Source organism: Trichomycterus rosablanca, chromosome 5, assembly GCF_030014385.1.
Source record: "Trichomycterus rosablanca isolate fTriRos1 chromosome 5, fTriRos1.hap1, whole genome shotgun sequence".
Classification (NCBI taxonomy): domain Eukaryota; kingdom Metazoa; phylum Chordata; class Actinopteri; order Siluriformes; family Trichomycteridae; genus Trichomycterus; species Trichomycterus rosablanca.
Window position 1 is genome coordinate 32672767 of NC_085992.1, and position 14723 is coordinate 32687489.

General features: G+C 39.9%; 1 protein-coding gene across 2 annotated transcripts in view; it reads right to left on the reverse strand.

Annotated features, from left to right (window-relative positions):
* The window catches only part of dctn1b (dynactin 1b), a 41945-nt gene that overhangs the window by 24566 nt on the left and 2656 nt on the right, over positions 1–14723 (reverse strand). For both annotated transcript variants that reach the window (XM_062996008.1, XM_062996007.1), the window contains exons 2-6: positions 14168–14419; positions 13979–14057; positions 12774–12805; positions 10807–10827; positions 3071–3088 (exon numbers count right to left, since the gene is read on the reverse strand). In XM_062996008.1, coding sequence (XP_062852078.1) covers positions 3071–3088; positions 10807–10827; positions 12774–12805; positions 13979–14057; positions 14168–14419 — 402 coding nt within the window. The remainder of the gene's footprint in view (positions 1–3070; positions 3089–10806; positions 10828–12773; positions 12806–13978; positions 14058–14167; positions 14420–14723) is intronic.

The window sequence follows — 14723 nt, forward strand, 5'->3', positions numbered from 1 at the left end:
TGCACCACAGACCGGTTTCATATAAGATATAATTTCACGGACCGGCAGGGGTGGGGGGATTTAAAATAGAATAACTGTACTACTCACAAATGAGCTTTTTTCGCTGAAACGAGATGCTGTTCCCACCTAGGGGTGATTGGAGACAATAACACTGCTAAAAAAGTAGTGTTTTCACTGCTGATGTAGTGATCTCTAATTCATTCTTTCTGTGCATCCCGGTAATAAATGACCCAAGGACCGGTACCGGTCCGCGACCCGGTGGTTGGGGTCCACTGGTGTAAATAACCAAAACACTTTTTCTCTCTTTGAATGACTTTTTATAGTTTTGATGTTTATTATACAGCATATCACCTTTAACATGACTTTGAGGGAAAAAACATATTGTGGTTCAAATAAAAGCCAGGCACTGATGCAGGAATTAAAGAAGAAGAAGAAGAATATAGAAGAAGATATACTTTATTTGTCATATGTACATATACAGTTGTACAGTACAATGAAATTCTTTCTTCGCATATCCCAGTTTGGAAGCTGGGGTCAGAGCGCAGGGTCAGCCATTGTACGGCGCCCCTGGAGCAGACAGGGTTAAGGGTCTTGCTCAAGGACCCAACAGTGGCTGCATAGCAGAGCCTGGATTTGAGCCGCCAATCTTCCGCTTGATAGCCCAAAGCCCTACCCACTAGGCTACCACTGTCCCTAATAACGTTAAGTCCAAACTTTAAATTGTAAATAACAAAACTGAATTTTTTAACATTTTGCACTGTACATGCAACTAACGCAAAAAATTTGAAAACCTTTTTTGGGAAAAAAAAACCCTTATCAAATATGAATTATTTTCAAGATTCATTATGAGTTTTCTGAAACTGAATTAAAATACATTCAGAACTTGGATTTTTAACTTGATGGTTTGAACTGTAAAATAAGTATTAAAAATAAGACATCCTGTTTGCATGCCATGTCCTTAGACCCCACTTTAATCCTACAGAACATACACTGATCAGGCATAACATCATGACCACCTTCCTAATATTGTGTTGGTCCCCCTTTTGCTGCCAAAACAGCCCTGCAACTGCAATGCACTTTGTATTCTGACACCTTTCTATCAGAACCAGCATTAACTTCTTCAGCAATTTGAGCTACAGTAGCTCGCCTGTTGTATTGGACCACACGGGCCAGCCTTCGCTCCCCATGTGCATTAATGAGCCTTGGCCGCCCATGACCCTGTCGCCGGTCAGGGCTTTGATAGATACTGACCACTGCAGACTGGGTACACCCCACAAGAGCTGAAGTTTTGGAGATGCTCTGACCCAGTTGTCTAGCCTTTACAATTTGGCCCTTGTCAAACTTGCTCAAATCCTTACACTTGCCCATTTTTCCTGCTTCTAACACGTCAACTTTGAGGATAAAATGTTCACTTGCTGCCTAATATATCCCACCCACTAACAGGTGCCGTGATGACGAGATAACCAGTGTTATTTACTTCACCTGTCAGTGGTCATAATGTTATGCCTAGTCGGTGTACATAAAACATTTAGAATGCTGTAGTGACATTACACTGCTTACTACTTTTAATGATATAAAAACTGGTATCAATTTATTAGACCAGGGCTCTAGACTAACTTTTTGCACTGGTTGCACTGGTGCGCCTAACTTTTTTTCTTAGGTGCACCAGCACAAAAGTTAGGTGCACCCTAATTTTCAACTGCATCGCATTTAACACCTTAGTTTTACAGGTTCACTTGTTTTTTCGCTGTCCATATAGGCAATATTGACTTGTAAATGATTAAATAACAGTCTGGTCAACATGGCCTCGTCTGTTGATGTTTGTTGCTGTCTGCCGCTGAAAGGCAGTGGGGAGAGGGGACCCATGGGCAGTGCATTTACTGCGGCATGTAATGTGTTTTATAGATGCATTGTGCTTTTCATCCTTTCAATTCAAAATGTATTAGAACCAGTCACAAATACAATTTTGACGGCCATGGTTTTCCCATGCTCTTTACAGTTAATTATAGTATTATAGTCTCATTATAGTACACTATTATAAAAATTATAACAATAATAATAGAGTATATCTATTCATGTATGTATGTATGTATATATATATATATATATATATATATATATATATATAATATATGTATATATATATATAATATATATTTTTTTTTTTTGTGTATGGGGCTCTAGTGTTAGAGTGTAATCTTAAATAAAGTGCATTATATTATCGGCTTTACTGGATCTTTTACACAGATTCCCAAAATCGATTGCGGTGCACTCACTGTGTATTTTGATTACATGTATTCTAACACTTCACTGTCTTTTAGTTATTTTTATATTTTACTTAACGAAAATATTATTGTGTTTTTACTTTCGCTATCGTCGCACTTAACCGCTAGCATTAGCCTATTGCTACTAGAGGGTCGGCTCACCACTGTTACGGGTCTCTTGCTGTGTGGTGATGAATGTGTGGGAATAAAAGCACACGACAAGGTAGACTTCACTGTAACGGTTTAGTCAGGACTTCAGTAAGCGTTACAACACTTTAAACTGCCTAGCTCCAGAAACCGAACTTTTATACTTTGGCCGTCCGGCGAGTCTCATATACAAAACTAAACTAACTGAACGTCCGGTGCTGCATTCTGATTGGTTGAGCTGAATGTCGCTCACATATCACCGATACAATATTGTCCCGCTCTTCACTGTCTCTGATTGGTTTAGACCATGATATGGGCCTAATGTGTGTCTGTTGTTGAACCACTGGAAGACTTTCAGAGTAGCGGAGACTTTTTTCCCCTTGAACTGCTGGTCGCACCGGTGCGACCTGAGATTTTTTTTAGTCGCACCATTGAGAAATTAGGTCGCATGTGCGACCAAATTGGTCGCACTCTAGAGCCCTGTAGACCAATTGTGCATCTTAAACACCAGTGTGTGTGTAACTCAATCTGCAAGCTCACGTTCACATCCCAAACACCAGAACTGCACACATACAACTAATCAAAATCAACTTCTGCTCATATGATTACTGCATTACGAGTATAATTACATGGGAATTAATAAATTAAATGCTGTGTACCTTACGAGGAGCAGGAGTCTGTCTCATCATTTTGCCAGATGAAGAAAACAATCAAACACACATACACACACAAACACACAGAAGGGCAGAAAGAGAGCAGAATAACAGAAGGGGCTCAGTCACATGAACAGATAGACATATAGGGGAGAACAGGGCATTCTTCTTGCAAAGCTAAAAAAACACACAGCAGCAGCAAAGCTGAGCCAGACACAACATGCACGTCCCCACACACACACACTCATACAAACACAAACACAGAAACAGTGGCGGCAGGTAGTCGGTGTCGCTATGGAAATGGAGGAACTTGTCCTCTGTGCGTTCGCTTCAATAGCCAAATCCAGTCACTCCCGGTCAGAGCTTCAGTTCGACTTATCGACACATTTGTCTGATTATAGCACCGTCATGTCTCTGCAAGTTGACAGAGCAGCCGTTTCTCTTCCTCAGCATCCATCCCTATCATTGTATTAGTGTATCATCCTCTCATTCTCGCCTCTCCTTTAATCTCCTCCTCTCTCCCTCCCTCTGCTGTTTTTTTGTGCCAACAGTTGCCTTGTAAGTACATTACATCACTCCCTTATTCCCTCCTCCCCTGGGTGAGAGGCTGTGAGAATGAGGGAGGGGGTGAGAGGGATGATGGGAGAATAATGGAGGTCTGTCTTGTATCCTAGCAACATTTTTTCCTTTATACCTCTATGAGCCAGTTACGCTGGCTTTCAAAAACAATTAAGCAAATTCAATAATTACGTTTAGACAAGTGACAAATTAAAGAGAAACCCAACATCAACAGTTTTAGGAAGGTACTGGGCCATAAGGAGCCACCAGATCAGTTTTAATGCACCGTGGCATAGATTCTACAAGTCTACACAACTTATCAAGAACAACTAAACTGAACATTCAAAATATGTTCGTCTAATTAGTGTTTGTGTTAGTGGTGTTATAATTGTGGTAACTGCAAAGACAATGAAACGATTGACATCTATTATTATATTCATCAAACAATCCAGTGACCATTTGTGGCCTGTAAATAAGACAATTGTTAGCCTACAAAATAACACTTACACCAGGATAGATGTTTCCACATACTGATTGGGTAACTTACGTAAAGTTACTTCTTGCAGTGACCCATGGGCACATTTTAAAACCTATACAGAAACCATCTGGAGCAAATTGAAATGAGAGCCAGGTGAATGTTAGTTAAGACGAACTGACACATCAATGATCTGTGCCTCCGTGCCTCATCTGCTGGCCATATTTGGCAAGGCAGAAGGACCTGATTCCCTAACTGAGTTCCTCCAGATGAGCTCCAGGAAAAGAGGGGCGATTACAGTAGTTAGTTCTGAAAACATATTGGGCTTTTATATTGCTGTTTTGCATTTTTTGGCATTTCCCCTAAACTTCTTACAATATATTCATTCCCAATTCCTCTACTGCAGTTATCTTGCTGCTTGTACCATCTTTGCATTGGTCAAGTTGAGCTGAGACTATAACATATCCCCTCCAACCTGCATGTAGTTGCCGAATACATCTTTCACCTGCCAGTAATGGAGTCTCACAAAGAGCCATTCGCATATGGAGAGACACGCTACAAACCCAATCACTACAGCAGGTGCCTCAACCAGACAGCAGAGTTTGCAACTGTACACCAATGAAGGTCATTCTCATATAGGCATAGGCAATTTTGCCATTTTTGAAGGCTGACAGGTCGATAAAATCATGTTGGATTTAAACTCAAGAGTTAGACCATCAACTCTTTAAAGAGCAACTTAATAAACTAATGTAATCAAGTGAAAATGTGTTTTAGCATGACAATGCCACATACACACAGTAAAGAATGTGGGCCAGGCCCTACCGCTCAACATTAATGACTATATAGATGCAATCCCCCACAGTTACATTGTAAGGACAAATGCATTGGAACACCGCTTCTAATTTTTTTATTCAAGTGTATCAGCCACAACAATTGCTAACAGGTGTAATAAATTATATAAAGGGGGAAATGTCCCTTCCTGTTCCAGCATGATTGTGCCCTTGTGCACAAAGCAAGTGTCCAAATACTTATTGCCATATAATGAATGTTTTAAATTCTAGTGTTAAAGTCTAGGTACCATAATAATGACCCTAACACTTAAAAGTATACTAAAATTGTCCTGACAGATGTTTGTTTCTCTGGTAATGTTCCTCTTTTATTGTCTTCCTCGAACTTAAGGTTAAAAAGGTACAAAGACAATACTGCCACAGTGACATGACAATTCTTAAAACCCTTTGAGAATTTTAGAACGTTTTTTTTTCTCTCTGATGTCATTATACTGGATTAATTAGTATTTGTATCTTGATGTGTAGCTCTTAAACCAGATTTTGAACAGAAGTGCACATCTGCATTTATATATGTGTGGATAGTACATTTTACAGTGCACTCAGTGGGAGCAGATGAAGCACCATTATAATATTGATTACAGAGGGTGTGACGGGTAGAGACAGATTTGTGGATAGATCAGATTACAGCTCTGCAGAGAGAGGAAAAAGATGGAATGATCAGGATGGCAGGTTGGGTTAAAAACCCACAAATGGCTGGCATGATATTAATGGCCAATGATGCTTTAAACACACTTATATTTGCTTACATTGCGGCATAAAAGTAATGACGTACAATAGTTCTTATTTAATGCTGTAGTTTACCATACTAAACTGGAAATAAAAAGTGACAATTTGGGTAAATTGGGATGTAAGATTTCACAAATATGAAACATTTAGAGACCCCTCTGGTACAAATAATGTAATTGCAGGCAGCTGAAATTTTAACCAGTCAGTAAAAATGGGGTAAAGCTCTGCACTAGAAACCTGCTAAACAGTAACAACCTGTCAGTTTGGCATCAATCTGTACATTAGGTCACTGACCTAGGATGCAGTAACTATTTTACACTCTGAAAATATAAACAAATGCTGGAGCAAAGCTCCACATGTAGCCGGATGTTTTATATTTTACAGATGACATGGTACAGGCATCTCATCTCTCTCTAAGACTCAGTCCCTCTACAGGTTTTATACAAACTAACCTAAATCTTTTTGGATAACCCCCACCTTAAAACAACATATTAGTTGTAGTACATGTATCTGTTTTTTATGTGTCTCTGTTCTACAATTAATGTAACCAATACATGTAACTTTCTTTTGCATTTTTACCCCAATTTTCCTCCCAATTTAGTCGTATTTAATTAAGCATAATGCTTCCTCTCCACTGATATTGAGAGGTCACCACATTATCTCCGTCTCAGTGCAGGCGCCATCAATCAGCCAGCAGAGGTCATAACTACATCAGTTATGAGGAATCCCCTCCGACACCCAATCGTTGTTCAGGCAGGTGCCCAGCCTGCTGGAAGCAGAGCTGAGATTCGAACCGACGAGTTCGAGATGTCAGCTCTGGTGTGCTAGTATGTTTTATCGCTGTGCCACCTGAGTGCCCACATGTAACTTTAATTGATATACATTTTAATGTGTTCTTAATTGAGTGTCAACTTTACAACCTATTGATTAACCTATTGTCAACCTGGCTAACACTGACATGTACACCTCAACAATCTGAGTCCTATCAGATGTTTGTGTGAACATAACAAAATAAGTGGCTCTACAATGCACAGTAGTTGCATTTTTTTTTTTTATAAAAAAAGCATTATTTATAGTTATATTTTTTCTCTAGTAGCAATTCCGGAACACATTCATAAATGTGTGACTTCTTTGTTCAATTTTATAAGAGAAATTATTACTATTTTAAATCAGAGCTAAGAAAACAAGACAAGCTGCTGCTTTAACCAGTACTGCTGTAGCATCAGAAATCAAATACTATGTAGTTATTGCAACAAATCTAATAAAAGCACAGGAAAGCTCCAGATTTCATACGAAAACACGTCTGCTTGTTCATTTTTGCTTCACTCAAGCAGTCAATGATTCTGAAACCTTAGTCATTTATATAATCTATATTAAGATTTGTGTTTCTAAAAATTATCTATAATTATAAAATCAAGCATTAAATGCAGATCAGAATAATTGTCATTACCCATTACCCCAGATATCATCTAAAATTTGTATGATATTTTACTGGTGTGATGATATCTGTCAGTAAAGAAGTGGAATTAAATGTACTTTCAAATAAGGTTTTGCTCACTAAGCTTGCACCTCATAACAGATACAACACAATTACTGACAAAAACATGCATTGAAACAGACACATATCAGCTCCATGACCATTTTAATTCTATTAAACTGTTGTTTATGAAAAACCTTACTAAAGGAAAAATTTTTACATGTACATTTTCGGCATCTTAGCTCTGTTATCAGCAGGCTGAGCGCCTACACGAACAACGATTGGCTTGTTGTTCAGGAAGGGTGGTGGAGGGGATTCCTCATAACTAATTCAATTATCAAGCCATAACTGGCTGATTGATGGTGCCTGAACAGAGACGAGGGATAATGTGTTCAGGGTGTGACTCTCTGTACACAAATCTAATTCATATATGAACCCAGATAAAAAAAAAAGTCGCCTACTGCGCACGTGTCGGAGGGGGAGTGTGTTAGTCACGGCTCTTCTCAATAAGAGTGATGGTCAACATCAGTAGAGAGGAAGCTTAATGCAATTCGTACTCAGATACGACAACATCAGTGGAGAGGAAGCTTAATGCAATTCGTACTCAGACACGACAACATCAGTGGAGAGGAAGCTTAATGCAATTGGTACTCAGACACGACAACATCAGTAGAGAGGAAGCTTAATGCAATTCGTACTCAGATACGACAACATCAGTGGAGAGGAAGCTTAATGCAATTCGTACTCAGACACGACAACATCAGTGGAGAGGAAGCTTAATGCAATTGGTACTCAGACACGACAACATCAGTAGAGAGGAAGCTTAATGCAATTCGTACTCAGATACGACAACATCAGTGGAGAGGAAGCTTAATGCAATTGGTACTCAGACACGACAACATCAGTAGAGAGGAAGCTTTATGCAATTCGTACTCAGATACGACAACATCAGTGGAGAGGAAGCTTAATGCAATTCGTACTCAGATACGACAACATCAGTGGAGAGGAAGCTTAATGCAATTCGTACTCAGACACGACAACATCAGTAGAGAGGAAGCTTTATGCAATTCGTACTCAGATACGACAACATCAGTGGAGAGGAAGCTTAATGCAATTCGTACTCAGACACAACAACATCAGTAGAGAGGAAGCTTAATGCAATTCGTACTCAGATATGACAACATCAGTGGAGAGGAAGCTTAATGCAATTCGTACTCAGACACGACAACATCAGTGGAGAGGAAGCTTAATGCAATTCGTACTCAGATACGACAACATCAGTGGAGAGGAAGCTTAATGCAATTCGTACTCAGACACGACAACATCAGTGGAGAGGAAGCTTAATGCAATTCGTACTCAGACACGACAACATCAGTGGAGAGGAAGCTTAATGCAATCGGTACTCAGATACGACAACATCAGTGGAGAGGAAGCTTAACGCAATTGGTACTCAGATACGACAACATCAGTAGAGAGGAAGCTTAATGCAATTGGTACTCAGATACGACAACATCAGTAGAGAGGAAGCTTAATGCAATTGGTACTCAGATACGACAACATCAGTAGAGAGGAAGCTTAATGCAATTGGTACTCAGATACGACAACATCAGTAGAAGGGAAGCTTAATGCAATTGGTACTCAGATACGACAACATCAGTAGAGAGGAAGCTTAATGCAATTGGTACTCAGATACGACAACATCAGTGGAGAGGAAGCTTAATGCAATCGGTACTCAGATACGACAACATCAGTAGAGAGGAAGCTTAATGCAATCGGTACTCAGATACGACAACATCAGTAGAGAGGAAGCTTAATGCAATCGGTACTCAGATACGACAACATCAGTAGAGAGGAAGCTTAATGCAATTGGTACTCAGATATGACAACATCAGTGGAGAGGAAGCTTAATGCAATCGGTACTCAGATACGACAACATCAGTAGAGAGGAAGCTTAATGCAATCGGTACTCAGATACGACAACATCAGTAGAGAGGAAGCTTAATGCAATTGGTACTCAGATACGACAACATCAGTAGAGAGGAAGCTTAATGCAATTGGTACTCAGATACGACAACATCAGTAGAGAGGAAGCTTAATGCAATTGGTACTCAGATACGACAACATCAGTAGAGAGGAAGCTTAATGCAATCGGTACTCAGATACGACAACATCAGTAGAGAGGAAGCTTAATGCAATCGGTACTCAGATACGACAACATCAGTAGAGAGGAAGCTTAATGCAATCGGTACCCAGATACGACTAGATTGGGAGGAAAATTGGGGGAAATTGCAAAGAATACAATACAAAGAATACAAATCTGCTGAAACCCTGTTAGAACAAAGGAATAGGCTGTGTGGTACAGAGGGGAGTTTTATTAGCTCTTTATGATGGCTTGGGGCTAGTCCATTTTTGGCTTTGTATGCAAGCATCATTGTTTTAAACTGATTGCAGTCAGCTACAGGAAGCCAGTAAAGAGAACGCAGCAGTGGGGTCATGTGGCAGGGTTTGGGTTGATTAAATTAGGTGGGCAGCTGCATTGTGAATGTGTTGCAGGGGTTTAATAGTGGACAATGGGAACACCTTCCAGGAGGGAGTTGCAAAAGTTTGACAAATGGCAAATCTCTATATAGTGAAACAGTGTCTGATGCTGTGTAATGGCTGTGGTATGGCTAATAAGTAAGATCCACCCTTGGTATCATCAGGTCTTGATGGTGCTACAACCTGAACAAATCTCAAATCTCACTTCAGGCTGTGGTTTTGTTTTGTGTTTTATGTTTTGTTCATGTATTTATACCTTTCCTTTCTCTTAATTTTTGTGGTTTTTAAATGACAGTATTGTTATGCCTTAATTAAGTATTTTGTACGTCTCTCTGTTTATCATTGGGACAAGGTGCGTCTGTCATAAAGCACTCATCACCCTGTTGCAGTAGTCCAGCCTTAAGAAGACAAGTGATTGGACAAGAATATGGGTGGCTTCCGTAGAGAAAAATGGCCGAAACTTTCTAAAAATCATGTGCTGCATTTTAATTAATTTAACTTGTTTAATATTTAAACCATTGAAGAAATTAAAAGTGAAGAAAACAAAGTTTTTCTTAGTCATATCAGACTATTATGTGTCTGTATAGTGAAACCGTGCCTGATGCTGTATGATGGATGTGGTATGGCTACCATGTAACATCCACCCTAGGTACCATCAGCTTGAACACATATCTAAAATACTGAAAGTAGAAAGTTCTTGTATATGTGGAAAATTCTTGTACTGTGTGCAGTAAGGGAAACATGTATGACATTTGCAAAATTTCAGTTCATTATCTTTCCCATCACACACAATTCTTTCTCTGTACACACAAAATGTTCAGTATTTTCTGACACATTCAGTAAACATGCTGGTTAATTACACAGCTAAGCAGCTCATCACAACATTTACACTCTTCCAGCCAAAATGCAAGTTTGCCAACTAGCAAATTCAAACAGGTCGACAAGGAATGGAAGCATGGTACACACACACACACACACACACACACACACACACACACACACACTGAAACACAGGTACACAATCACTTTTGAAGTGATAATGATGAGGGTTAACTGCATGCAGCATTAGCCAGATTGGCTTGGGGTGTACAGTTAGTCAGGTTAAAAAAACATGCAGCACCTTTTTGGGTTTGGCTCCTCGCTGCACACTCAGAAGGAGGAGGAAGATGTGAGAAGATAAAGATCAACCAATAGTGTTGTTAGAGAAAGTGGGGTGCCCATTTGCTCTGTCCCAAACTGTTAAAAGTCATGTGGTCCCCATTTGCACAAATCCATATACAGTCCAGAAGGCCATGGTGTGTTAAATTTAATAATGATAAATAAGCAAATAAATAAGCTTTTGATTTTTAGAGTTTTCAAATGACAGTCCTGTTCTGCCTTAATTGAGTGTTTTGTACGTCTCACTGTTTAACACTGGGGTGAGGTTTTACCTGGCGTGTCTGTCATAAAGCACTCATCACCCTGTAACAAGTAACTGTTAAAATATGCACACACGTTTGCACATGCCAGATTTAATTAGTTATTTTGTTTAATTTGTGAGATTCAGGAAATACAAAGTAACTGTGAATTAAAATGTGTACATTTCAATGTGTACCCAGATAACAACACATATCTTCACATTTAAACTCTTACTGTAAAGATGCATGCCATTTATTTGCAAGTTCAATTACTGTCCGGCTTTAACTGCTATCAAACAGATGCATGGAAGTGCAAACAAGCAGAATTGCATATCAATCCATTTCTATTTGATTAGACATGTTTAAAGTATAGAGAAAAAACACTCAGGTGGCGCAGCGGTAAAACACACGCTGTTCACCAGAGCTGAGATCTTGAATACATCGTATCGAATCTCGGCTCTGCCTTGCCGGCTGAGGCTGAGTGGCTTACATGAACAACGATTGGCCTGTTGCTCAGATAAGGGGCGGGACTAAAGCCGGATGGGGACTCTCTCTCAGACTAGTGCGATTATGACCTTTGCTGGCTGGTTGGTGGCGCCTGCACGGAGATGGGGAAGGAGTGGGGTAGGGGGTGATAGAATGGTCAGGAATTTATAAAATCCTTCATTACATAAAAAAATTATAGAGCCCTGCTGGTTTATATCAGTAAAGATTTTCAACTTGAATGTTTCATTTATCGAGACCAGATGTGTGATTTAAGTGTTCCCTTATTTTTTTGGTGCCATATAAATAAAAATAATGCATGGACACACCATATTACAGAGTGGGAATGAGATCCTAATGCGTGATCATGACAAGATAATTAAGTTGTGGCCACAACTTAGTAAGATGTAGGAACAAGATATGCAAAGATCATATATCTGAGTTTGGGTTATTTATTTATAAGGATTTTATCGTCATGTTTTACACACGTTGGTTACATTCATGACAGGACAGGTAGTTACTGGTTACACAAAATTCATCAGTTCAAGTTTAATGTCAAAGTGATGGACAATTTAGTATCTCCAATTTGCACGTCTTTGGACTGTGGAAGGAAACCGGAGCTCCCAGGGAAAGCCCACGCAAACACAGGGAGAACATGCAAACTCCTCACAGAAAGGACCTGGACCCCTGGGAATCGAACCCAGGACCTTCTTGCTGAGAGGTCACAGTGCTACCCACCGAGTCGCCAGGTATGGGTTAAAACTTGAAGCAATGGCTTATATAAAGCTGAGCTTGGCTTTCCGGGGCAGTCATGCACATGAATCCCCTGCGAGCTTATAGTGGAATATGTATGCTGTATGTTAGCTGTGGCCAAAATAAATAGATCGTGTTACTTGCGGCCAGGACTTAATGATCTTGTCGCCATGCTTTATTAATTCGCGACCATGTATAAAGATCTCGTTCCAATGTTTTTTTAACCTGTGGCCACGTCTTTAATATCTCGTTTCCACACCTTACTATGTCGTGGCCATGGGTTCTTTGTGTTAAAGATGTCACCAGTGCTCCTTCTACCAGTACAAATCATTTTCACAGCAATGAAGATAAAAGGCTGCAACTATACCCCCCTCTACTGGACATACAAGGTTTAATTACCCCCCCCAGCCAATTTTAAGATGAAATATGGTGTGTTGTAAGGCTCGAAACTCACCACTTTATTGGCCTTGACGGCTTCTGGAATTTCTGTAAACAAGATAAGATTTGATAAAAACACTAAAGATAATATAAGTAAAAACAAATTGATAGTCCACCTCTGTAGCTGTCCAGAAGAATTTTAGACCTTTAAAACTATTCACATGCTGTCACAGACCAAAGTCCCAGAAGCTTTGTACAACATCCAGATGTTTTTTGTTTGTTTTTTGAAATTGTGACATGCAGTCCTGCTTTTTCCTATGGTAGACAGTTTATGTAACCTGGCTCATCTGTTTGGCAGTGATTCATGTTAGAGTCCTTCAGCAATGCCATTTTGGCCAGCAGAGGGGACACATAGGTGCAGATGATTGATGTGTCAGTTTCTCTTGATTGCCAATCACCTGCACCTCATAAGTGGTAATTCGCTCCAGGTGGTAATTCTTCTACATATCACGGTTCCTTCTTTTAAGTTTCGCAAGCTCCTTTGTTGTATTTTTCTAAAGCTGTGATACTGAGCCACTCAGTCTGGTCCAGTCTACCACTGGTGTGCGATACCAGCTTTTTTTTTTATCCTTCGTGGGACTCACCCTGATGTCACAGCATTTTGGGCCTAATGATGGAACCACCCTGAGAGAGCAAATTGCCTCATCCCATTCGCAGGAGTGATGTCCCTTTTCCGGAGCGGACCCCACCCGTAAATCCTGTTCCATGTGCACCAGTTGGTGGGGTTAGTGTGCCGCTTGTGCATTGCCAAAACTGGCAGGTTCTGAAAGTTCTCTATCCTTCCTTTTCTTTGAGAACTTAGTTAACACAGACAGCTGGAGCAGCCTACCATAGTGTGACATCTAGCGCTATGCATGTTCTATCCACTTTTTCTGTTGTGAGCTGCAGATGTTTTTACGTCTTTCTATTTGCAGTTATTCATTTTTATTAGTGGCTTTTTAGCCACAGTATTGTTTTACCTTGGTTAGAACAATGGTTCTCTTGGTACCTTGGTCCAATTTCCATTCTAGCAAGTGTGTGGATTTGCCTCATGTTTAAATAGCAAGGAGCGCCCAGCCCTGTTACAGTTAATCTCCTTTGTAGATCATTTCTCTAATGGAATCACAGGTCTGTTAAGCTGTTTTAACTTAATGCACAAACTTAAGTTATTTTCTTAGTAATTAAAAAAATTTTTTTTTAAATAAATGATAGTTTTTAATAGTTTTGTTGTGTTAAGCTCACCTCGTTTAAGCACTTTAGAAGTGATAGGTTCAGGAGTATCAGGGGACGTTGTGTCATACCCATCATCCACCAACTGGATCTATGTTTGAGGTGGATGGTGTCACAAACAAAACAATGTAAAGTCATGTGAACAGTATTTTAGCTGAATATCTATTAGTCATCTTGGTTTACCCTAAAGGTTGCATTTACCTGGGACTGACGCACAAATATCCCATGGTTCTCCACACAAGTGAAATAGCGCTTGCCTTGCACTGTGCCATCATTTTTGCCTTTGGGCTCCTCAAGGATCACCCCCACCCATTTTCCTGAGGCAAAAAGTGTGGTGCCAATGTAGGCTACAATGCCACGATGACCCTTTCCAATGACCTCTACCAGAGAGCCCACTTTTACCGGCCGTCCTCCTCCGTCTGAACTCATCCTGCTGCTACCACTGCTGGTGGTCTAAAAGACAAGGATGGAAAATCAGACGATTAAAACAAGTAAAAAAGAGAGAGAAGAAGTGATGTTATGCAAATAATATTAAACATTTGGTTCAAGCACATATTAATAATATTAAAACAAATTAGTGACTAGAGCGCATTAATAACCACTGTTGCAGATGTGCATTACGCTTCTAGCTGTGTTTTTTGATGGGTAAAATGCTAATATGCCTGCTCTGAGAGGACGGAGGAGGTGTGGGATGTATTATCAACACACAGCTCAGAGTATGTTTCAGGTTTAGTAAATCCAGCAGTTCCTGCACACC